Genomic DNA, 22,125 nt, shown 5'->3' with positions numbered 1-22,125 from the left:
TGCCCCGGGGGGCCCCGCTCGGAGGGAAGGTAAGAGAGACCCTCCCCCCCCGTCACCCCCGGGCTGCAGGGGGCGGGTTTGGCCCCGGGCTGCTCCCCGCGGAGCTGGCTGCGATTCCCTGCCCCGGGCCCGGGAAAGCTGCCGCAGCTCCCGGTGTGTGTGGGGCGGGGGCAGGATCACGTTACCGCCCCCCCCCCCCCACTTGCTGCTTTGTTTCTCTGCCCGTGGCCGGGCTGGTGCGAACAGAGGCTGCAGCTCAGGGAGATCTGAAGGGGGCAAATAAGGAGGGGCAGAAGGGGGGCCGGGGCCAAACTGGATGCAGGGTGGGGGGCCCCAGCTGGGGGCCGGGGAAGGAGAGGGGCCCAGGGGCACAATCCGGGCTGGGGGGAGGGGGCAACACAGGTGCTGGATCTAGGCTAGCGGGGTCCTGCCGCACCCCCTGAAGGGTTTTCATCCTATCCAGGTTTTACAGTTTGGTTCAATGGCTCTCAGTGCCCCCCAGATTGTTTCAGCCCCCCTGCCTGGGACTAGGAGCCGGGGGTAAGAACGAGGTACATCTGGCGGGGGGTGAACCTAGGGCTGGGGGAGGCAAGCCCCCCTACACACTGTAGGGGCAGGACCCCAGGCCCTGAACACCCCCAACATCCTCCCCACCCCCTGAGCATGTGGCCCCAGCCTTCCCGGTCCTGAGGCCCAGGGAGGGCACATGGCCCCAGCCTGAACCCCCGGGGGCAGCCTAAGGAGAAGCCTGACACGTTCCCCCACAGGGGCCGTGCACCCCACCTCTGCAGTCGGCTCTGACTCTCAGCCAGCTTGGAAAACAGACGGGTTTATTGGTCGCTGAGAAGACAGCATAGAACAGAGCTTGTTAGCACAGAAATCAGGAACATTCAGCAAAGTCCATCTGGGGGGGGGGAATCCAGAGTCCTGAGCCCTGGACTCTCCCTGCTGAGTCCCAAAATGGGAGACTGATCCCGCTTCCAGCCCCCCATCCTCAGTGATGCCCAGCTGCCCCTCCCCCGTGCTTTCTCTCTTTCCCAGGAAAACAGGTCATCTGGCCTCCCCCTCTCTCTTTGTTCTCCAGCACCTTCGGCTGGCTCCCTGCAGAGGACGGGCTCTGACCATCACTTGCCAGGATACAGAATTTGGGGCATTCTCTGTGCCCAGGCAGCCACTCTGCTGTCACACCTGCCCTCTAGAGGTCTCCACAATGGTCACGCCCCTGTATCCCTCCAGCTTGATACTTGAGTAACACATGGGGAAACTGAGGCACACACACGGTATTCAGAAAAAACATTGAGAACATTCCCGCTTCATCACACCCCTCTGAGACCAGCCCAGGGGCACTTTCTCCAGTGGCTGGAACCGCTCTGACCATACCAGCCCCTGAGCCTGCAGGTGATGGAGAGACTTGGGGAAAGGGCTGGAGCTGGGCAGGGAAATGCACAAAAGGCCCCTTTCAGGGACCGGCTGGTGAGTTTGGCCTAGAAGGGGAGTGGCTCCCTGTGTCTGTGAGTCCCAGAGCTGCTGCCCTCAGTGACACAGCCTGGTTCAACCCCCGTTACCAGTGTCAGTGGCTGAGCTGCCTAATGAGAGCAGAGGCCCATGGCAATGGGACAGTCACCCGTTCGCCCACAACGAGGGAAGAAGATAAAAAGGGAGAGCGGAGAGACTTGAAGGGCAGCAGCAGCAAGAAGTGGGGAGGGAGGTTCCCAGCTCCCAGCCCCGCCCAGATCCATTCCCTGCCCCCCTGGGGCAGTCCGCTCTCCTGGGAACAAGGGCCGGAGCTGAGAGAGGAAAAGCCAGTTGCTCGCTCTGCTGAGCACCGCACTACGGAGGGAGACGGGGGAGAGCTAGAGGGGGTCACAATACACTGTGGGGCAGTACCCTGAAGTGACTCCTTTGATTCTGCTCTTTTTCCAGCGTTTGGCTCGGAGATGCTGCTCTGGGGAGGTTTAGAAGGGACGTGGTGGGTTAGTTCTAAGCGCGGGGGGGCGGGCGGGGGGGAGGCTGGTGGTGTGGTCGGGGAGGTAATGAACTAACTGGGTTTGTTCCCAGCATGGCAGAGTCATAGAATCAGAACGTCTGTCTGCAGGGAGAGAGCCTGGGGGGACTTGGGGAGTGACATGGACTCCAGCCCTTTATGAAACCTGCCCAATCTCCCTGCTCCTCCGACAGGCTGAGGAATCGCATCCACGTTTCGCTCCAGATCGTCCCGTCTTCCAGGGAACAGGGCAGGGAAATGGCTGTGATGGAGCCAGCTCAGGTAGGGGATTTTCAGGGAGCTTTTGGTGGTGGGGGAGGAGCATCGTAGAGGGGTTAATCACCCGGCGTGGGACGGGGTGTGATAAACCTGCTGGAACATGATCGACCTGGGCCTGATTTTCTGAACAGGCCCATTGGCAGGTGAGGGGAGGGGAAAACTCCATTTCTGAACTAGGGAACAGCCCCAAGGCAGGGCTGGGAAAACTGACCAGACTCCCAGTGCTGGAGCCTGAACCCACTGGCCAGAGGCTGCTGTGAAATACGAAGGGAAGCTGTCTAGGTTCCTGTCCCTGTCCCCGGCTCAGAGCTCTGCTTCCCGTGTCAGTCTGTGGCTGGCGGGCGTGTGGGAAATGAGAAGACCCTGCCCTGCTCCTTGTGCTGCGGGGGACAAGGAGCTCTCACCGTCTCCCAGCCCCTGAAGCCTCCTGGCTGCTCTGAGCAGGGTGTAGGGAGGATTCTGCTTCTCTCTCCCTCCTCCCCCATGACTAGTGGGATTGTGGCTGGGGCAGCAGGTGCTGAGTGGGGGATTCTTGTTGTTTCAGATGCCGGTGACCTTCGAGGAGGTGGCTCTGTATTTCACCCAGGGGCAGGGGGCTCTGTTGGACTCCGCTCAGAGAGCCCTCTACAGGGATGTCATGCAGGAGAACTACAAGACGGTGACCTCGCTGGGTAAGGGATTCCTGGCCCCTTGGTTATTGGAAGCTGGGGGGGTCTGCGTGTCTGACACCGGTCAGGTTCTTCCTTCATCACACTCCAATGAGACCAGGGTGTCAAAACCTAAGGCACATACTAAATCATCCCCACCCAACCCCCCTAGCTTGCACGGTGGAGAAGCCGTGCATTGTCCTGTCTGTGTTGTTTCTCGGTCGCACACAGAATCCCTCTTCTCCCTTCTCCTTGGGAACAGCTCCAGCCATGTGGAGGGCTCTGGGCTCCAGAGGTTTAGAAATAGGCAGGGGTTTAACACTGGAGCTGGGTGTGCGTCCCAATTCCCCTCACTTCCCCAGACGTCTGCCTCCCCCAAGGGGGCTCAGTGACCATGTTCCCGTCCTCTTAGATTCCACTTTCCCCAGCACAGCACAGGGACAGGTGCTGCCCATGGAATATCCTTTCTGACAGATGCTCCCTCAATCCTCCACAAACCCTGATCTGGTCTGATTTCACCCCCTGCACAGGATTCCCCCTTCCCAAACCTGACCTGATCACCCGGCTGGAACAAGGGGAAGAGCCGTGGGTGCCCGATCTTCAGGCCTGTGAGAAAAAAGAGATCCCGAGAGGCTCCCACACAGGTGAGGACTGACACAGAAACCATCTGGTGAATGAAGGAAAAAGTTGAGAATCCCCCAAATGAGGTATCAGTAAGTGCCCTCAGTTCCTTCCTCATCTCATCCAGAGCAGGGCTGCAGGCAACGTCTGTCACTGACGTCGCTTCCCACGTGTCCTGTTACCTGCAGGAGTTTCCTTCCCTACTTTCCTTCTCTGTAAAAGTTTGGGTGGGAAGTGGAGGCAGAATCCAGTTGCTCCATCTGAGCAGCTTTAGCATGGTGGGTTTTCCCTTGGTGCGATTCCTCCTAATTTCTCCTCAGCACAATGACTCCTGTCTGGATTGTCTCTCTCCCAGCAGGTGATGAGAGAGTGAGTGACAAGAAGGAGGGGAATCAACAGCAGGAAGTTTCATGGGACGGGGAACCACAGGGGACCTTTGTGGGAAGAACTGAAGGGAATTTTTCCCAGTGCTTGGCACAGGGAGAAGCCTGGGGAAATTGGCAGAGGTCAAAGAGGCTGCTGGGAAACCACTCAAGGGAGCAAATGGATGAATCTATTATATATGGGGAAGGACACAGGAATCCCACAGCCCGGCAGACAACCCCCAAGGAAGACAAACACTATGAATGCCTCGGTTATGGGAAAGGATTCATTCTGAGACCGGCGCTTCTTATGCTTCAGGCAATAAATACTGGAGAGAAAACACTTCAGTGCTTGGACTGTGGGGAAAACTTTAATAAGCACTCACAACTTACTAACCATGGGAGAAGCCAAATGGGAGAGAAACCCTCTCGGTGCCTTGAGGGCAGGAATTGTTTGAATTGGAAGTCAGCACTGATTACACATCAGAAAATCCACACAGACAACAGACCCCATAAGTGCTTAGACTGTGGAAAAAGTTTCATACAGAGGTCAGTCCTTGTCAGACATCAGGCAATCCACACTGGAGAGAGACCCCATAAGTGCATAGACTGTGGAAAAAGTTTCATACAGAGGTCAGACCTTGTCAGACATCAGGCAGTCCATACTGGAGAGAGACCCCATAAGTGCATAGACTGTGGGAAAAGTTTCATACGGAGATCACACCTTCTTATACATCAGGCAATCCACACCGGAGAGAGACCCCACAAGTGCTTAGACTGTGGGAAAAGTTTCATACAGAGATCACACCTTCTTATACATCAGGCAGTCCACACTGGAGAGACACCCCATAAGTGCTTAGACTGTGGAAAAAGTTTCATACAGAAGTCAACCCTTGTTGTACATCAGGCAATCCACACCGGAGAGAGACATAAGTGCTTAGACTGTGGGAAGAGTTTCACACAGAGGTCAAACCTTCTTATACATCAGGCAGTCCACACTGGAGAGAGACCCCATAAGTGCTTAGACTGTGGGAAAAGTTACATACGGAGGTCAGACCTTGTTAAACATCAGGCAATCCACACAGGAGAGAGACCCCATAAGTGCTTGGAGTGTGGAAAAAGTTTCATACGGAGGTCAGACCTTGTTAATCATCAGGTAATCCACACAGGAGAGAGACCCCATAAGTGCTTAGACTGTGGGAAAAATTTCACACAGAGGTCAAACCTTCTTATGCATCAGGCAATCCACACAGGAGAGAGACCCTATAAGTGCTTAGACTGTGGGAAGAGTTTCATACAGAGGTCAAACTTTCTTATACATCAGGCAATCCACACGGGAGAGAGACCCCATAAGTGCTTAGTCTGTGGGAAAAGTTTCATACGGAGGTCAGACCTTGTTAATCATCAGGCAATCCACACAGGAGAGAGACCCCATAAGTGCTTAGACTGTGGGAAGAGTTTCACAGTGAGGTCAAACCTTGTTAAACATCAGGCAATCCACACAGGAGAGAGACCCCATAAGTGCTTAGACTGTGGGAAGAGTTTCACACAGAAGTCAAACCTTCTTATACATCAGGCAATCCACACTGGAGAGAGACCCCATAAGTGCTTAGACTGTGGGAAAAGTTTCATACAGAGGTCAAACCTTGTTGATCATCAGGCAATCCACACAGGAGAGAGACCCCATAAGTGCTTAGACTGTGGGAAGAGTTTCATACAGAGGTCAAACCTTCTTATACATCAGGCAATCCACACTGGAGAGAGACCCCATAAGTGCTTAGACTGTGGGAAAAGTTTCATACGGAGGTCAGACCTTGTTAATCATCAGGCAATCCACACAGGAGAGAGACCCCATAAGTGCTTGGACTGTGGGAAGAGTTTCATACGGAGGTCAGACCTTCTTATACATCAGGCAATCCACACTGGAGAGAGACCCCATAAGTGCTTAGACTGTGGGAAAAGTTTCAGACAGAGGTCCCACCTTGTTAAACATCAAGCAATTCATACAAGAGGGAGACCATAAGACTCTCTGAAAGGTTTCAGAAACAGATCAGCCCTTCTAAAGATCAGGCAATCCACACACGAGAGACCCCCGTAAGTGCTTAGACTATGGAAAAATGTTTCAAATATATGTCATCCCTTGTTTTACATCAGAGAATCCACACAGAGGAGTGACCCCATAACTGCTTAGCCTGTGAAAGACCTTTTAAATGGAGGAAAGAACTTGTTTCACATCAGGCAATCCACACAAGAGACACACCCAATTGAGTGTTTGGACCATGTGAAAAGTTTCACACAAAGATTCAATCTTATTACACTGAGAGGATCCACCCAGGAGAGAGACCCCATCAGTGCTCAGACTGGAAAAATGTTCCTACATTGGTCAGACCTTGTTTAACATCAGCTAATCCACACAGGAGAGAGAGACCCCATCAGTGCTTAGGCTGTGGGGAAAGTTTTATATGGAGCTCAGCCCATGTTTTACATCAGAGAATCCGCACAGGAGACCCCATAAGTGCTTAGACGATGGAGAATGTTTCATATCGTGGTCAAGTGCTTGGACCATGGGAAAGGTTTCAGAAACACCTCAGCCCTACAGAACATCAGCCAATCCACACAGGAGAGAGGTCCCATAACTGCTTAGACTGTGGGAAACATTGCAGAAACTGATCAGTCCTTGTTTTACATCAGAGAATCCACAAGACTCCATAAGTGCTTGGACTGTGGCAAAAGTTGTTACACAGAGATCACACCTCATTAAACACAGGAGAATTCACACATGATCTAAACTTCTGTGACACCTGGCCCAAAAGAGTTAAGAACCTTGCAGGCTAATTGACCCAGATTCAACCTTTAGAGACATGTTAGAAGAGTGTGTAAATAGTATTTGGGGCCATTCGAAGTAATAGAGACGAGCACTTTGAAATGTAAACTGGTGTTGTTAAAAAACTGGAAGAAGATAGTAGGGCTGTTGATTAATTGCAGTTAACTCGTGTGATTAACCCCAAAAAATTCATCGTATTAGAAAAATTAATCTCGATGCGTCGCATTGTTAAACAATAGAATACCAATTGGAATTTGTTAAATGTTTTTGGATATTGTTCTGCGTTTTCATATCTATTGATTTCGATCACAACAAAGAATAGAAAGTGCACAGTGATCACTTTATGTTATTTTTATTACAAATATTTGTACTATAAACATGCACAACAAAAACAGTATTTTTCAGTTCCCCTCATACAAGTACTGTAGTGAAATCTCTTTATCAGGAAAGTGTAACTTAGAAACACAGATGATTTTAATTATATAAGTGCACTCAAAAATAAAGCAATTAAAAACTCAGTGCTACTTCTTTTTCTGCCACTCGCTATGCCAAACAAGTTTGTTTACATTTTCGAGAGAGAATGCTGCTTTGCTTCTAATTTATGATGTCACCGGAAAGTGTGAGAAGGTGTTCGCATGGCATGTTTGTAGCTGGGAATGCAGGTATTTATGTGCAAGATAAGCTAAACATGCCTATGTCCCTTCATGCTTCGGCCACCATTCCAGTGGACGTGCTTCCATGCTGACAGTGGCCATTTAAAAAAAAAAAAAAAAGCATTAATTACATTTGTGACTGAACTCCTTGAAGGAGACTTGTAGGTCCCCTGTTCTGTTTTACACACATTCTGCCAAATATTTCGTAATATAGAAGTCACAGATAATGACCTAGCATATGAGGGGACACTTTCACTGCAGATTTCACAAAACGCAAAGAAAGTAACTATCTGAGATTTCTAAAGATAGCGACAGCACTCGGCCCAAGGTTTAAGAATCTGAAGTGCCTTCCAAAATCTGAGAGGGACGAGGTGTGGAGCATGCTGTCAGAAGTCTTTAAAGAGGAACACCCTGATTGGGAAACTACAGAACTCGAACCACCAAAATAGAAAATCAACCTTCTGCTGGTGGCATCTGACTCAGTTGATGAAAATGAGCACGTGTCGGTCCGGTCTGCTTTGGATCATTATCAGTTAGAACCCATCATTAGCATGGATTCATGTCCTCTGTAATGGTGGTTCCAGCGGGAAGGGACACATGACTCTTTAGTGCATCTGGCACATAAATATCTTGCGACGCCAGCTGCAACATTGCCACGAGAACGTCTGTTCTCACTTTCAGGTGACCTGGTAACCAAGAAGTGGGCAGCATTATCTTCTGCAAATTGTAACCAAACTTGTTTTTCTGAGTGACTGACTCAGCAGGACTGAGTGAAGTTGTAGGCTCTAAAGTTGTAGGCTCTAAAATTTTACATTGTTTAATTTTTGAATGCAGTTATTTTTTTGTACGTAATTCTACATTTGTAAGTTCAACTTTCATGATAAAGAGATTGCACTAAAGTAATTGCAATAGGTGAATTAAAAATTGTTTATTTTGTTTTTTACAGTGCAAGTATTTGTAATAAAAATATAAAGTGCTCACAGTACACTTTGTATTCTGTGAAAACAACTAGGAGTCCTCGTGGCACCTTAGAGACTAACACATTTCTTTGGGCGTAAACTTTTGTGGGCTATAACCCACTTCATCAGATGCATGGAGTGTATTCTGTGTCGCAATTGAAATCAATATATTTGAAAATGTATAAAACATCCAAAATATTTAAATAAATGGTATTCTATTATTGTTTAACGGCATGATTAATCACAATTAATTTTTTTAATCGTTTGACAGCCCTAGCAGACAGTAATTGTAGAAGTCTCTGTTTACCTATATCTTGTTACAGATTAACAGTGTAACCAAAGGGTTCCTGTCTAGGACTGTATTTTGTTAATTCAGAAGTCAAAAGGAAATATTAACATTTAAATGAACCTTGGGTGTAATAATGTCATAGTATATATTTCTCTTTTTAAAGTTTGTGGTAAACTGTCTGTGAATGGCTTTATGGATAATTACCTTATGTTAATCCATGTAGTTTTATTACCTGTGATGTTTGGGAAATAGGAGGTTACTTCCAAAACCTATTGTTCACCCAAGGACTGCCTGCTGTCGAGAGGCTGCAAAAACGTCTATATAAACTCTTGGGACCTGATCCGTTTCTCTCAGATCTTCTTAAGCTTTATTCGTGGGGAATTTGAGTTGTAAGACTGAGATCTCCAGTGCTCTCTGGACCGCCCTGATATTGAACTTTTGGACATTGGACTAGAATGTGATGAAATTGTTAGGCTATAGATATTCAAGCCTGTCTGTAAAGGCCTATACTTTAAGAATTTAGGGATATGTTTATTATTTAGCTAGTTATAGAGGTATAAAAGAAAGAATCTGTGTAAGGGCCTTCTCTGACCTTGACAGTCTGAGGCCCTGTTCTTAGGCTAAGGCCTTTGGCCAAGCAGCAGAGGCAGCCATAAGCTGGGAAGCGAACGGTCACTTCCTCACATTCCAAACTAGTTGAAATAGGCAATCTGGGGTTAAAAAGGTGATCCAATCTATCACCTCCAGAGAAAGGGAAGAGCCTAGAAGATGTAAAAGGAAATTTAGTTTGATAGTTTTCTGTCTGGTAAGAACTCACTTATCAATAGACACAGCTGAGAAACGCTTATATCTTTATAGATGTAGTTGTGAAATCCTCACTTTTGTATTGCTTTGTCATTATAGTTCCCATTTTGCTATTGTTTATTTGCATGGTCTCTGTGTGGTTCTGTGATTGTTTCTGTCTGCTGTATAATTAATTTTGCTGGGTGTAAACTAATTAAGGTGGTGGGATATAATTGGCTAGCTAATCATGTTACAATATGTTAGGATTGGTTAGGAAAATTTCAGTAGACTAACTGGTTAAGGTATAGCTAAGAATATTACATATAAATTAGGGGCAAACAGGAAGTAAGTTGGGATTCAAAAATAAGGAAAAGGAACTTGGATTTAAGCTTGCTGGAAGGTCACCCCAATAAACATCGAATTGTTTGCACCTTCGGACTTTGGGTAGTGTTGCTCTCTGTTCATGTGAGAAGGACCAGGGAAGTGAGAGGGTGAAGGAATAAGCCCCCTAACATCTTGGTGTCGTGACTCGGATGCATCGCATTGGATAGGTGAGTGGCAGCCTGTAAGTCCCCCTCCCCAACAGTCCGTGCAGCTGCTTGGAGGGGGTATGGCGAACACGTGATGGTAGTTGCGGGTTCTGGCAAGCTGGGGTAACGGATTTTTTGAACAAATGGATAAGGAAGAATCAGGGCCCATACCAGGTGCAGGGGTCCACCTGGGATAAGATTAAGAAGGAGATGGGAGAGTTTCTGGGAGACCCCAAGGGAAAGGAGTGTAGGAAAAAGGGAATGGTATGACAAGGTTTGTGTGCTGGGATGGCATACTGGGTAAAAAGGGAAGCCGATCTCCTCCCACACATTAAGGATGTGGAGGGGATTGTGGATCAGCAACGGATTTTAACAGAAAAATCTGTGTTAGCAGTAGAGGTAGCGGATTTGAAGGCACGGGATGCTGCAGGGACAGAGGAGTCTTGTGAGGCAATCCGGAGAGAGAGGGACGAACTGCTGGGGAGCGTAGGAGACTTAGAGGAGGAATTGTATCAATGTAAACATAGGGGCAATGGACTTGGGGACCCCAAACCGTCCTCCCCACTAATGGAACTGAAGGAGACACCTCCACCACCCTACCCTGAAAAAACACTGTACCCACCACTGCCAGTGGATGTTGTAAGCCGGCGATCCACAGTTACAGCCCCTGCGAGAGAGGCTACCCGGGAGGAATTGCAGGAGGCAGGAATAGTGGCCCCGGTTGTGGGGTGGGGGGGGGGAACCATGCCCCGCAAGTAGTAGAGCAGGCAGTAATCCGCCCCTTGTCCCTGAAGGACCGGGAGGCCGTACTGGGCCGTTTGGGAAAGGTACCCCAGAATGATTGGGATCAGTTTGTGCTGTGGCTAGTGGAGGTGGGCAGGGAGATGGAGGGTCTAACTCGTGAGGACCAGGTGATCATTTGGCATAGTCTTGTGGGACAGGGCACCTTAGGAATCGATGTGGCAGGACTGGCACATCCATTTCTAATCCCTAGACAGGTGGCAAAACAGTTGTTTGGGGTGTACTCTCGTACTGCGGGGATGAATAAGATGAAGCAAATCCCTGGGGAAACAGGGCAGGATACGCTTAATGTCATACAGGCATGGGCACAGTGCTGGGTGCATCCCCTGGATGATCCATGGGTGATACCCCAGACAGGGACACCAGGACCTGGTGGGGGTGTGGAGCAGGGTAGGGGTGTGGAATTGCTGGAGAAATGGTTGGAGCTGAACGATCCGCAGTTCGTGGGGCATTTAAGGTTGCAGCATCCTGAACTTGCTCCCAATCAACTAGCCCAGTTTCTGGAACAGACAGATGTGTGGAGGCAGATGCATCGGGGGGAGAGCCAGTCCATGTTATTACTGCAGGGGATCAGTACAAGGTGGAAAGGAGTGGGTCAGCCCGGAGGGGAGGAGGTAGAGGGAGAGGCCGTGGCTTTGCGGGGGGAGGGGAGGTAGTCAGGGACGAGTGGGCAACTATAGAGCAACAGATCGAGAGACTGCAGGCTAAACTGACTACCCACGATCTTACCAGATCAGGGGGAAAGTGGCCCTGGAGGCCAGGGGACTGGGACGGCCTGAAATGCCAGACACACAATTTTGCTTGGAGACAGCAGGAATGTGTTTGGTGCCAGGACCCCCGGTCCCCCTGTGAACGAGTGGGAGGGACAGAGGTGGGTGCTGCGACTTAGGGGTGCCCTGGGAGGCGTCCTGTCCATGTTCTCAGTTTAGGACGGGACGCATCTGGTCACCCCACGCTCCAGGGGGCGATCGAAGGGAGTCCCACGAGGGATTTTTCGATAGACACTGGAGCAGCCATCAGCTTAACCACATGGGGGGCCGGGGAGACCCTCAGAAGGGACTGTGACAATTGTAGGGGCAACGGGAGGGGAGACACAGTTTACCCTGAGGTGGGGACAGATCAAAGGAATCTGGGGGGAAGGGGAGATTATGTGGGGTTGTAATGAGACGCTTCATCTGTTGGGGGCAGGAGATTTACACAAACTGGGACTTGTACTGGACTTAGCCAATTGGGTGTGTTTACTGGGGCAGACGCAGGACGGTCAGGGCGATACCATTCCTATGGGGATAGCCACTACGACCATTAAAGCAGCATATGCCCTCCCATCACCCCCGGCTGGGTGGGAACACATCCCTGTGTGGGCTAAGGATAACCTGGATTGTGGTAGGGGGAGCATGGAGGTACTGCTAGAGGGAGGGGACCCTCCCCCACAGGAAAATATTGTATTGTTTCTGTGGGGGAGGGTATTGTTGCTCTCTGTTCGTGCGAGAAGGACCAGGGAAGTGAGAGGGTGAAGGAACAAGCCCCCTAACAGAAATGATTCTGAAAAGGACTCTTTCCAATTCTAACGCGCCATCTCTATGGTGAAACTGACCTCAGGACTCTACTCGCTTCTCTGTGTCTAATGATCTTTTAGCCAATACTGTCTATTCTTCTTTTAATAAATCGTAGTTTAGGTCACGAGAATTGGCTGTAAGTGTGGATTTGGGTAAGAACTGAAGTACTCATTAACTTGGTGGGTAACATGTCTGATCCATTGGGATTGGTAGAATTCTTTATATGGTGAAGATTTTCAGGAATCCCCATCAGAATCTCAAAGGACATTTTCCCACATCAGGTATCGTTAAAGACCTGCCTCTGTTGCCACTCTGTCAAATCAGTTATTTTGTTACAGCAGCTCCCATACCATGAAGCGTTTATAGAGCTGAATGATGCCTCATGCCTGTGCCAGGTGACTTTCTGTGAAATTAGCCTGTAATTAAAATCCAAAGTTAATACCCATTAAACTTGACAGCAATTCCATATGTTGTACTCCTGGGCAGCCTCGTCGATGGGAACCACCGTGTGAGCTCTGTGAGCCCGGGACAGATGGCAAATGAGACAGATCGAAGTTTGATCCTCTTCACAGACTTTTTGGAGCCTCCTGGTGTTTCCCACACACCCCGTCCCCTCCTGCTCCTTTTGCTGCCTGGAAACTCAGCCCACTGGCGATTTCTACCATGTTTGCCAGCTGCCTGTTCAGCCTGACGTTTCTGTGTTGCTCAGTTCCTGAGGGCAGGAGACGGCTGTATCGGATCCCTCCCAGCACTGGCTGACGTGCCGACACGCCAGAGTGACAGCTTCTGTGAACTACTGCAGACAAATGGGACATGGAGCTTCCTCCTGGAGACTTTCCAGGAGGTTCTCTGTGGCCATGGCTCCCTCTGGGCCATTTAGTGAAAAATGTACCACTAGGGCTCTGGTCCTGCAATCAGAGGAACCGCCCTGTGAGGATGAGCCTGTAGGAGCAGGAGCTGTGTGTCTAAGGCAGGATAGTCAGGCTTGGTAGAATTCATTTATATATATATATATAAAAATTTTGACAGATGTTTATTTTTAAGCAATTTTATATTTATTGATTTAAACGTTCACAGTTGCACAAAAATCTGGGTTTTAAGCATTTCATTCCAGTTGTTATCAATTTAAATGTTCATAGTGGTGGGAGATTTAGGGTGGGATCAGACAATATTTGGGTGAGACAATAACTATTTAATGACCGTAGAGACAGATTCAAAAAGTTAAAGCTTCATAACCATTAAAATAGAGATTTTCAAGATCACATGTCAAAATATGCAAAGTAAATATTCTTAAATCAATGTCTAATAAGTTCTCAGGAAGCATTGTTCTTACTGTGCCTATTGGTAAATTTCAGTTATTAGCATAGATTCATAGATATTTAGGTCAGAAGGGACCATTATGATCATCTAGTCTGACCTCCTGCACAACGCAGGCCACAGAATTTCACCCACCACTCCCACAAAAAAACCTCACACCTATATCTGTGCTATTGAAGTCCTCAAATTGTAGTTCAAAGACCTCAAGGAGCAGAGAATCCTCCAGCAAGTGATCCGTGCCCCATGCTACAGAGGAAGGCGAAAAACCTCCAGGGCCTTCCAATCTGCCCTGGAGGAAAATTCCTTCCCGACCCCAAATATGGCGATCAGCTAAACCCTGAGCATATGGGCAAGATTCATCAGCCAGATACTACAGAAAATTCTTTCCCGGGTAACCTGGATCTTACCCCATCTAAAACCCATCACAGGCCATTGGGCCTATTTACCATGATATTTAATTACCAAAGCCATGTTATCCCATCATACCATCTCCTCCATAAACTTATCAAGTTTAATCTTAAAGCAAGATAGATCTTTTGCCCCCACTACTTCCCTCGGAAGGCTATTCCAAAACTTCACTCCTCTGATGGTTAGAAACCTTCGTCTAATTTCTAATCTAAATTTCCTAGTGGCCAGTTTATATCCATTTGTTCTTGTGTCCACATTGGTACTGAGTTTAAATAATTCCTCTCCCTCTCTGGTATTTATCCCTCTGATATATTTATAGAGAGCAATCATATCTCCCCTCAACCTTCTTTTAGTTAGGCTAAACAAGCCAAGCTCCCTGAGTCTCCTTTCATAAGACAAGTTTTCCATTCCTCGGATCATCCTAGTAGCCCTTCTCTGTACCTGTTCCAGTTTGAATTCATCCTTCTTAAACATGGGAGACCAGAACTGCACACAGTACTCCAGGTGAGGTCTCACCAGTGCCTTATATAACGGTACTAAGACCTCCTTATCCCTACTGGAAATACCTCTCCTGATGCATCCCAAGACGACATTAGCTTTTTTCACAGCCATATCACATTGGCAGCTCATAGTCATCCTATGATCAACCAATACTCCAAGGTCCTTTTCCTCCTCTGTTACTTCTAGTTGATGCGTCCCTAGCTTATAACTAAAATTCTTGTTATTAATCCCTAAATGCATGACCTTACACTTCTCACTATTAAATTTCATCCTATTCCTATTACTCCAGTTTACAAGGTCATCCAGATCCTCCTGTAGGGTATCCCTATCCTTCTCTAAATTAGCAATACCTCCCAGCTTTGTATCATCTGCAAACTTTATTAGCACACTCCCACTTTTTGTGCCCAGGTCAGTAATAAAAAGATTAAATAAGATTGGTCCCAAAACCGATCCCTGAGGAACTCCACTGGTAACCTCCCTCCAACTTGACAGTTCACCTTTCAGTAGGACCTGTTGTAGTCTCCCCTTTAACCAATTCCCTATCCACCTTTCAATTTTCCTATTGATGCCCATCTTATCCAATTTAACTAATAATTCCCCATGTGGCACCGTATCAAACGCCTTACTAAAATCTAAGTAAATTAGATCCACTGCGTTTCCTTTATCTAAAAAATCTGTTACTTTCTCAAAGAAGGAGATCAGGTTGGTTTGGCACGATCTACCTTTTGTAAAACCATGTTGTATTTTGTCCCATTTACCATTGACTTCTATGACCTTAACTACCTTCTCCTTCAAAATTTTTTCCAAGACCTTGCATACTACAGATGTCAAACTAACAGGCCTATAATTACTTGGATCACTTTTTTTCCCTTTCTTAAAAATAGGAACTATGTTAGCAATTCTCCAATCATACGGTACAACCCCTGAGTTTACAGATTCATTAAAAATTCTTGCTAATGGGCTTGCAATTTCTTGTGCCAATTCCTTTAATATTCTTGGATGAAGATTATCTGGGCCCCCCGATTTAGTCCCATTAAGCTGTTTGAGTTTCGCTTCTACCTCAGATATGGTGATGTCTACCTCCATATCCTCATTCCCATTTATCATGCTACCATTATCCCTAAGATCCTCTTTAGTCTTATTAAAGACTGAGGCAAAGTATTTGTTTAGATATTGGGCCATGCCTAGATTATCCTTGACCTCCACTCCATCCTCAGTTTTTAGCGGTCCCACTTCCTCTTTCTTTGTTTTCTTCCTATTTATATGACTATAGAACCTTTTACTATTGGTTTTAATTCCCTTTGCAAGGTCCAACTCTACTTGACTTTTAGCCTGTCTCACTTTATCCCTACATATTCTGACCTCAATAAGGTAGCTTGCCTTACTGATCCCTCCCTTCTTCCACTCCCTATATGCTTTCTGCTTTTTCTTAATTACTTCTCTAAGATGCTTGCTCATCCAGCTTGGTCTACAACTCCTGCCTATGAATTTTTTCCCCTTTCTTGGGATGCAGGCTTCCGATAGCTTCTGCAGCTTTAATTTAAAATAATCCCAGGCCTGCTCTACCTTTAAACCCATAAATTCTTCAGTCCAATCCACTTCCCTAGCTAATTTCCTTAATTTTTGAAAGTCAGCCCTTTTGAAATCAAAAACCCTAGTCGCAGATTTATTTTTGTTAATCCTTCCATTCAGTTTGAACTGAATTAGCTCATGATCACTTGAGCCAAGATTATCCCCTACAACCATTTCCTCTATGAGGTCCTCATTACTCACCAAGACCAAATCTAAAATGGCATCCCCTCTAGTCGGTTCAGCAACTACTTGCTGAAGGAATCCATCAGCTATCGCATCTAGGAAAATCTGAGCCCTATTATTATTACTAGCACTCGTCCTCCAGTCTATATCTGGGAAGTTAAAGTCTCCCATGATCACACAGTTTCCATTAGTATTTACTTTATTAAAAACATTAAAAAGGGCTCTATCCATATCCAAATTAGATCCCGGCGGTCTATAGCACACCCCAAGCACTATCCCAGGGGAGGCTCTAATAGTTTTCTTCCCCAATTTAATTTTTGCCCAGACAGACTCAGTCATACCCATTTCATCGCTTCTTATTTCTTTACATTCTATCTTATCATTGATATACAGTGCTACTCCACCACCTTTACCTTTATTTCGGTCTTTCCTAAACAGCACATACCCTTCAATACCTGTAGCCCAGTCATGACTACTATTCCACCAGGTCTCTGTTATACCTATGATATCTGGTTTCACTTCCTGCACCAGTAACTCTAGTTCCTCCATTTTGTTACCTAGGCTCCTTGCATTAGTGTACAAACATCTTAATTTTTGCTGTTTAGCCTCACTCACATTCTGTACCCTATTAGGCACGGTTATTTTACTACCAGTATAACCTATTAGACTTGTATCTACACTGCCCTTCCTCCTACCTACAGCTGAATCCACTCTTACTTCATTTTCTTTCCACTCTATGCTGAATTCTGGCGTGGAGATTACCTGGACATCTCCCAACCATCTCCCCCAAATTCCTAGTTTAAAGCTCTCTTAATCAGTTGTGCCAGCCTCCATCCTAGAAGTCTATTTCCTTCCCTACTCAGATGAAGTCCATCCCGAGAGAACTGTCCTCTATCCATGAATGCCTCCCAATGGCCATACATCCCAAAGCCCTCCTTATAGCACCACTGCCTAAGCCATCTATTGATAGTCATAATCTTGTCACACCTTTGTTGCCCTTCTCTAGGAACAGGCAGAATCCCACTAAAGATCACCTGAGCCTCAATTTCCTTAAGTGTCCTCCCCAGCCTAGCATAGTCTCCCTTAATACTTTCCAGCGAGAATCTAGCCGTATCATTTGTTCCCACATGAAGGATAATTAGGGGATTCTTTCCTGCTCCCTTTAGAATCCTTTTCAACCTCAGGTCTACATCCCGTATCTTAGCACCCGGAAGACAGCACACCCTCCTATTTTCTGGATCAGCTCTGGTTACAGGCCTATCTATTCTTCTCAGTAAAGAGTCCCCAATCACATAGACCTGCCTTTTCCTAGTGACGGTGCTATTCTCCAGTCTATCCCCTGTTCCCTCTGGCTGCAAGTTCTTTCCATTCCCATTCTCCCTTGTAATCCTTTTTAACCCATCCTGTATCCTCCTGGGGCTCATATTTGGTGTAATCTCCATTAACTCTTCCCCTTTTCTTATAGGACTAACCTCTCTTCTCTTCTTCCTTGCCCTGTCACCCTCAGTGACTACCTGCTGAGCCCCTTCTTCATTTTCCAACTCCACAAACCTGTTCCTGAGCTCTGTTTCTCCTTCACTAGCCCGTCTTTTCCTCTGCCTGGTTCTTTTAGTCACATGCTTCCACTGACCACTTTCCTCACCCAGTCTCCCCTCAGAATTCCCTAGTCCTGCTTCCATCTGCAAGTCTGAGCTTCTCCCTTCAGATACCTCATGTCTTTGCTCCATAATCTGCTCAAACCCCTTCCTAAACTCTACCAGACTTTCCACCTGCATCTCCAAACCTCGGATCTTTTCCTCCATCAGCTCTATCAGACGGCACTTCATGCAGACAAAACTCTTACCAGGTGCCCCCTCCAGGATCATGTACATACCACAGCTTCCACATCCAGTCATCTTCATTGTGTCATCTGCTACATGGGTCACTCCCACTGCCACCTCTGTATCTGTCATATCCTTTCCACCTAAATCCTGTTAATCTGGGAAACACAAACCACACCAAAACACCACCACCCACAGCAAAACCAAACCCCACACGAGCACCACAAGACAAACTCCCCTTTCAAACTCCCACTCAAACTCCCCTGTTTACAGCTCTGTTTGCTGGCTCCTGTGCCGCTGCAGCTGTCTGTGCCGCTGCCTGACTGGCTGCTACCTTTATAGGACCTTTATAGTTATTAGCAGTGCGAGTATTTTTTGCTGGGTTTGTGTGTATACCGTGAAATCAACACTTACAGACATCCACCGATAAAAGTCTAATCCTGCCAAGTCTAGTGATATGAAATTCACAGGAGAAAACCTAGGTTAAGCTGAGATCAATGTTTCAAAGGCCTGATTCTCATGTACACCGAGGCATCTCTGGCTCAGTGTAAAGAAGATGCGGTGTTTCCAACACTCATGATTTTATAATGAGTCTCGTATTTGTTGTGTTTGTTAAAGCCCCAGCTCCTGGAAGCATGTGATGAGGTGAAACTCTTGGCTTTCCTTTCCTAAACAAAGGAGGTTTCTGGCTTTCTTGGTTGCAGAGAAAAACTTTAGGCTGCACTCAGGTCACATTTTAAAGTTCTGAGAAACCAGAAGGCAAATACAGTAACTCCTTATTTAAAGTCATCCCGGTTAACGTTGTTACATTGCTGATCAGTTAGGGAACATGCTCGTTTAAAGTTGTATAATGCTACCTTCCAACGTCCTTTGGCAGCCGCCTGCTTTGTCCACTGCTTGCAGGAAGAGCAGCCTGTTGCAGCGAGCTGGTGTGGGCTTGAAACCAGGATGGACTGGCAGCCCCCCTATCAGCTCCCCACTCCCCTAAGAGGGAAGGAAGAGGGGGGCTAATGTCAGGGTGTCCCCCTCCCCCTGCACCCTGCTTACCCCGTCTTCCATAGAGCAGGGGGGACACATGACAGGGCTCAGGACGGAGAGAACTTCCTGGCAGCAACTTGCTGATTAACTTAACCAGGCACTGTCCTTAAGTGTGGGTCAGCTTACTTAAAGGGGAAATGCGCATCTCTCTCTCTCATGCACACACAGAGTGTTTGTCTCGGTCTGCCATGCTGTCTCCCCTCCCTCCGCGGCTCATTCCACGAGAACCCAGGCATCATCAGCCTTTCCGGCAAACGTTCCCCTCCAGGAAATCTGCAGGGCTGCCACGTGGGCCTCGATGCATGCCTTCACGCCGCACTACGCCATTGTCCATCAACCTTGTGAGGATGCGGCCTTCGGCAGGGCGACCCTTCAGTCTGCAATACCTTGACTCTGACCCCACCTCCGAGGTCAGGCTTGGGAGTCACCTAACTGGAACTGATATGAGCAAGCACTCGAAGAAGAATAAGGGACTTGCCTGAGTTCACACAGAGCAGGGAACTGAACCTGGGTCTACTCAGGGTAACTTAGGACTTGTCTACACTTGCAAGTTAGAGCACAGATATCAAGCGCCATGACCGGGACCCAGTGCAGGGTTGAAGTGAAGGAGCTGCGGAATGCCTACCACAAGGTGCAGGTGGCAAACGGCCACTCCAGTGCTGCCCCATGACTTGCAGCTTCCTGAACAGGCCCATGTTCCGAAAGATGGGTGCATCATGCACCTTTCTGGACAAGCCTGCGTTAATGTCCGTGAAACGCCCACGGTGATCCACAGGCACCTGGAGAACCATCGAGAAATACTCCTTCTGATTAAGGTACTCAGAGGCTAGGTGGTCTGATGCCAGAATTGGAATATGCGTCCCATCTATCGCCCTTCCGCAGTTAGGGAAACCCATCTATGCAAAGCCATCCACAATGTCATGCACATTGCTCAGAGTCACGCTTCTTCTGAGCAGAATGCAATTAATGGCCCTGCACACTTGCATCAACATGACTCCAACAGTAGACTTGCCCACTCTGAACTGGTTAGCGACCGATCAGTAGCTGTCTGGAGTAGCCAGTTTCTCGACTGCAATAGCCACCCGCTTCTCCACCGGCAGGGTAGCTCTCAATTGTGTCTTTGCACTGCAGGGTGGGGGCGAGCTGAGCACACAGTCCCGTGAAAGTGGCTTTCCTCATCCGAAAGTTCTGCAGCCACTGCTCGTCATCCCAGACTTGCATGACGATGTGATTCCCACCACTCGGTGCTTCTTTCCCCAGCCCAAAAGCTGCGTTCTCTGGTGATCAGCATGTCCGTGAATGCCACAAGCAATCTCGTGTCGTATGCGTTATGCGAGTCGACATCATCGTCGGACTCCTGATGTCACTTTGTAGCTTAAGGAGTAACTCGACTGCCATTCGTGATGTGCTGGCGAGACCCATCAGCATATTCCTGAACAGTTCGGGATCCATTCCAAGACGGAGCGCGCTGTACCAAAAAAGTTGAAAGATGGCGCCAAATGTGGAAGGAAGTGAACGGACTTCTGGGATGCGAAGTGATGCACTATGGGGCATTGGGACAGGACCCAGGATGCCCCGTGACCTCCCTCTCCCTTCCCACAAGTCTCAGCGTCAGAATGGGAAGAGGTGCTCTGTGGGATAGCTGCCCATAACGCACCGCTCCAAAAGCCGCTGCAAATGTGGCCATGCCACTGCGGTTGGAGCTGAGAGTGTGAACACACGGCAGCGCTTTCCCTGCTGCTGTCTCTGAGGGCAGGTTTAACTCCAGGCGCCCTACAGCTACAAGTGTAGACGTAGCCCTAGCGCCTTCGCTACTGGGCAAACCTTTGCCTCTGCCGACAGACCCTGGGAGAAGAGGACAGAGGGACACACGCCCACACACACAGACTTCAAAGAGAAACTGCTGAGCTTCAGTTCATTTGCAAATTTGACACCATCAGCTCAGGATTAAACGAAGACTGTGACTGGCTCACCAACGACAAAAACAGTTTCTCCTCCCGTGGTGTTCACACCTCAACTGCTAGAAGAGGGCCTCATCTTCCCTGATTGAACTAACCTCGTTATCTCTAGCCTGATTCTTGCCTGCATATTTATACCTGCCTCTGGAAATTTCCACTCCATGCATCTGACGAAGTGGGGATTCACCCACGAAAGCTTATGCGCCAATACGTCTCTTAGTCTATAAGGTGCCAAAGGACTCTTTGTTGCTTTTTACAGATCCAGACTAACACAGCTACCCCTCTGATACTTGACACCATGAAAGGCACTGCATTTAGCCGTACGGAGTGGAAATCCATCAACCTCATGAAGAAACTTGCACAAGTACAGACAGATATCATCTTCCTTTCCAAATGCAAATGGATGGACATCATACCAAATGAACTGAAGGTGAAAAATCCATTGCTATCTACATACTGCACAGACCACAGTGAGAGATTATGCCACACACTATCAAAGAAACTGAGGAACCACCTGATCAGCATCAGGAAAACATCAAAAAAGAGCTCTCCAACCTGGAGACTTTCATAAATAACCAACCTTCCACACAAATGGACTTTACTAAAATAGGACAGGAGATCTACACTACACACTTCACCTCTCAACCAAGGAAAAAGGACTGTAAGCTATCTAAACTCCTACCTGCCACATGGGGCCACAACAGTGGTACCCCTAACTCACCCAGCAATATCGTCAATATATCCAGCTACACACTCAGCCCGGCAGAAGAGTCTGTCCTATCTCGGGGACTCTCTTTTTGCCCCAACACCTCCAAGAACATGATACAGTTCTGCGGTGATCTGGAAGCCTACTTTCGCCGTCTCCGACTCAAAGAATACGATCAAGATAACACTGAACAGCGCATTGATACACCTACACCCTCCCACCAACAGCACAAGAAGAAGAACTCCACAAGGACTCCTCCTGAGGGTCGAAATGACAGTCTGGAGCTATACATAGAATGCTTCCACCGACGTGCACAGGCAGAAATTATGGAAAA

General features: G+C 47.8%; 1 protein-coding gene and 1 long non-coding RNA gene across 16 annotated transcripts; one reads left to right on the top strand and one right to left on the bottom strand.

The window, feature by feature from the left end:
• Positions 1-8,917, top strand: LOC119567513 (zinc finger protein 585A-like). 15 transcript variants are annotated; one of them, XM_043528020.1, is made up of 5 exons: positions 1-29; positions 2,096-2,266; positions 2,808-2,934; positions 3,441-3,554; positions 3,890-8,917. In XM_043528020.1, exons 2-5 carry the CDS (start codon positions 2,144-2,146, stop codon positions 5,914-5,916), a joined length of 2,391 nt encoding a protein of 796 aa, XP_043383955.1. In that variant the 5' UTR covers positions 1-29; positions 2,096-2,143; the 3' UTR covers positions 5,917-8,917. The 15 variants fall into 15 exon arrangements, with proteins under 15 accessions (XP_043383955.1, XP_037769601.2, XP_043383966.1 ...); XM_037913673.2 differs by lacking the exon at positions 1-29 and adding an exon at positions 929-1,398 and having other exon boundaries at positions 2,067-2,266; XM_043528031.1 differs by lacking the exons at positions 1-29; positions 2,096-2,266 and having other exon boundaries at positions 2,881-2,934; positions 3,887-4,965; positions 5,134-5,195; positions 5,280-5,923.
• Positions 3,270-21,611, bottom strand: LOC122462891. The gene is made up of 3 exons (XR_006285772.1): positions 21,495-21,611; positions 17,716-17,722; positions 3,270-3,280 (listed from the first exon to the last, which is right to left on the bottom strand). It is a non-coding gene; the product is annotated as an uncharacterized LOC122462891 (long non-coding RNA).
• Positions 21,612-22,125: the final 514 nt, after the last annotated feature.

The sequence above is a fragment of the Chelonia mydas genome, chromosome 14, assembly GCF_015237465.2.
Source record: "Chelonia mydas isolate rCheMyd1 chromosome 14, rCheMyd1.pri.v2, whole genome shotgun sequence".
Classification (NCBI taxonomy): domain Eukaryota; kingdom Metazoa; phylum Chordata; order Testudines; family Cheloniidae; genus Chelonia; species Chelonia mydas.
Note: the sequence above shows the minus strand (reverse complement) of the source record. Positions and strands in the feature narration are given on the sequence as shown.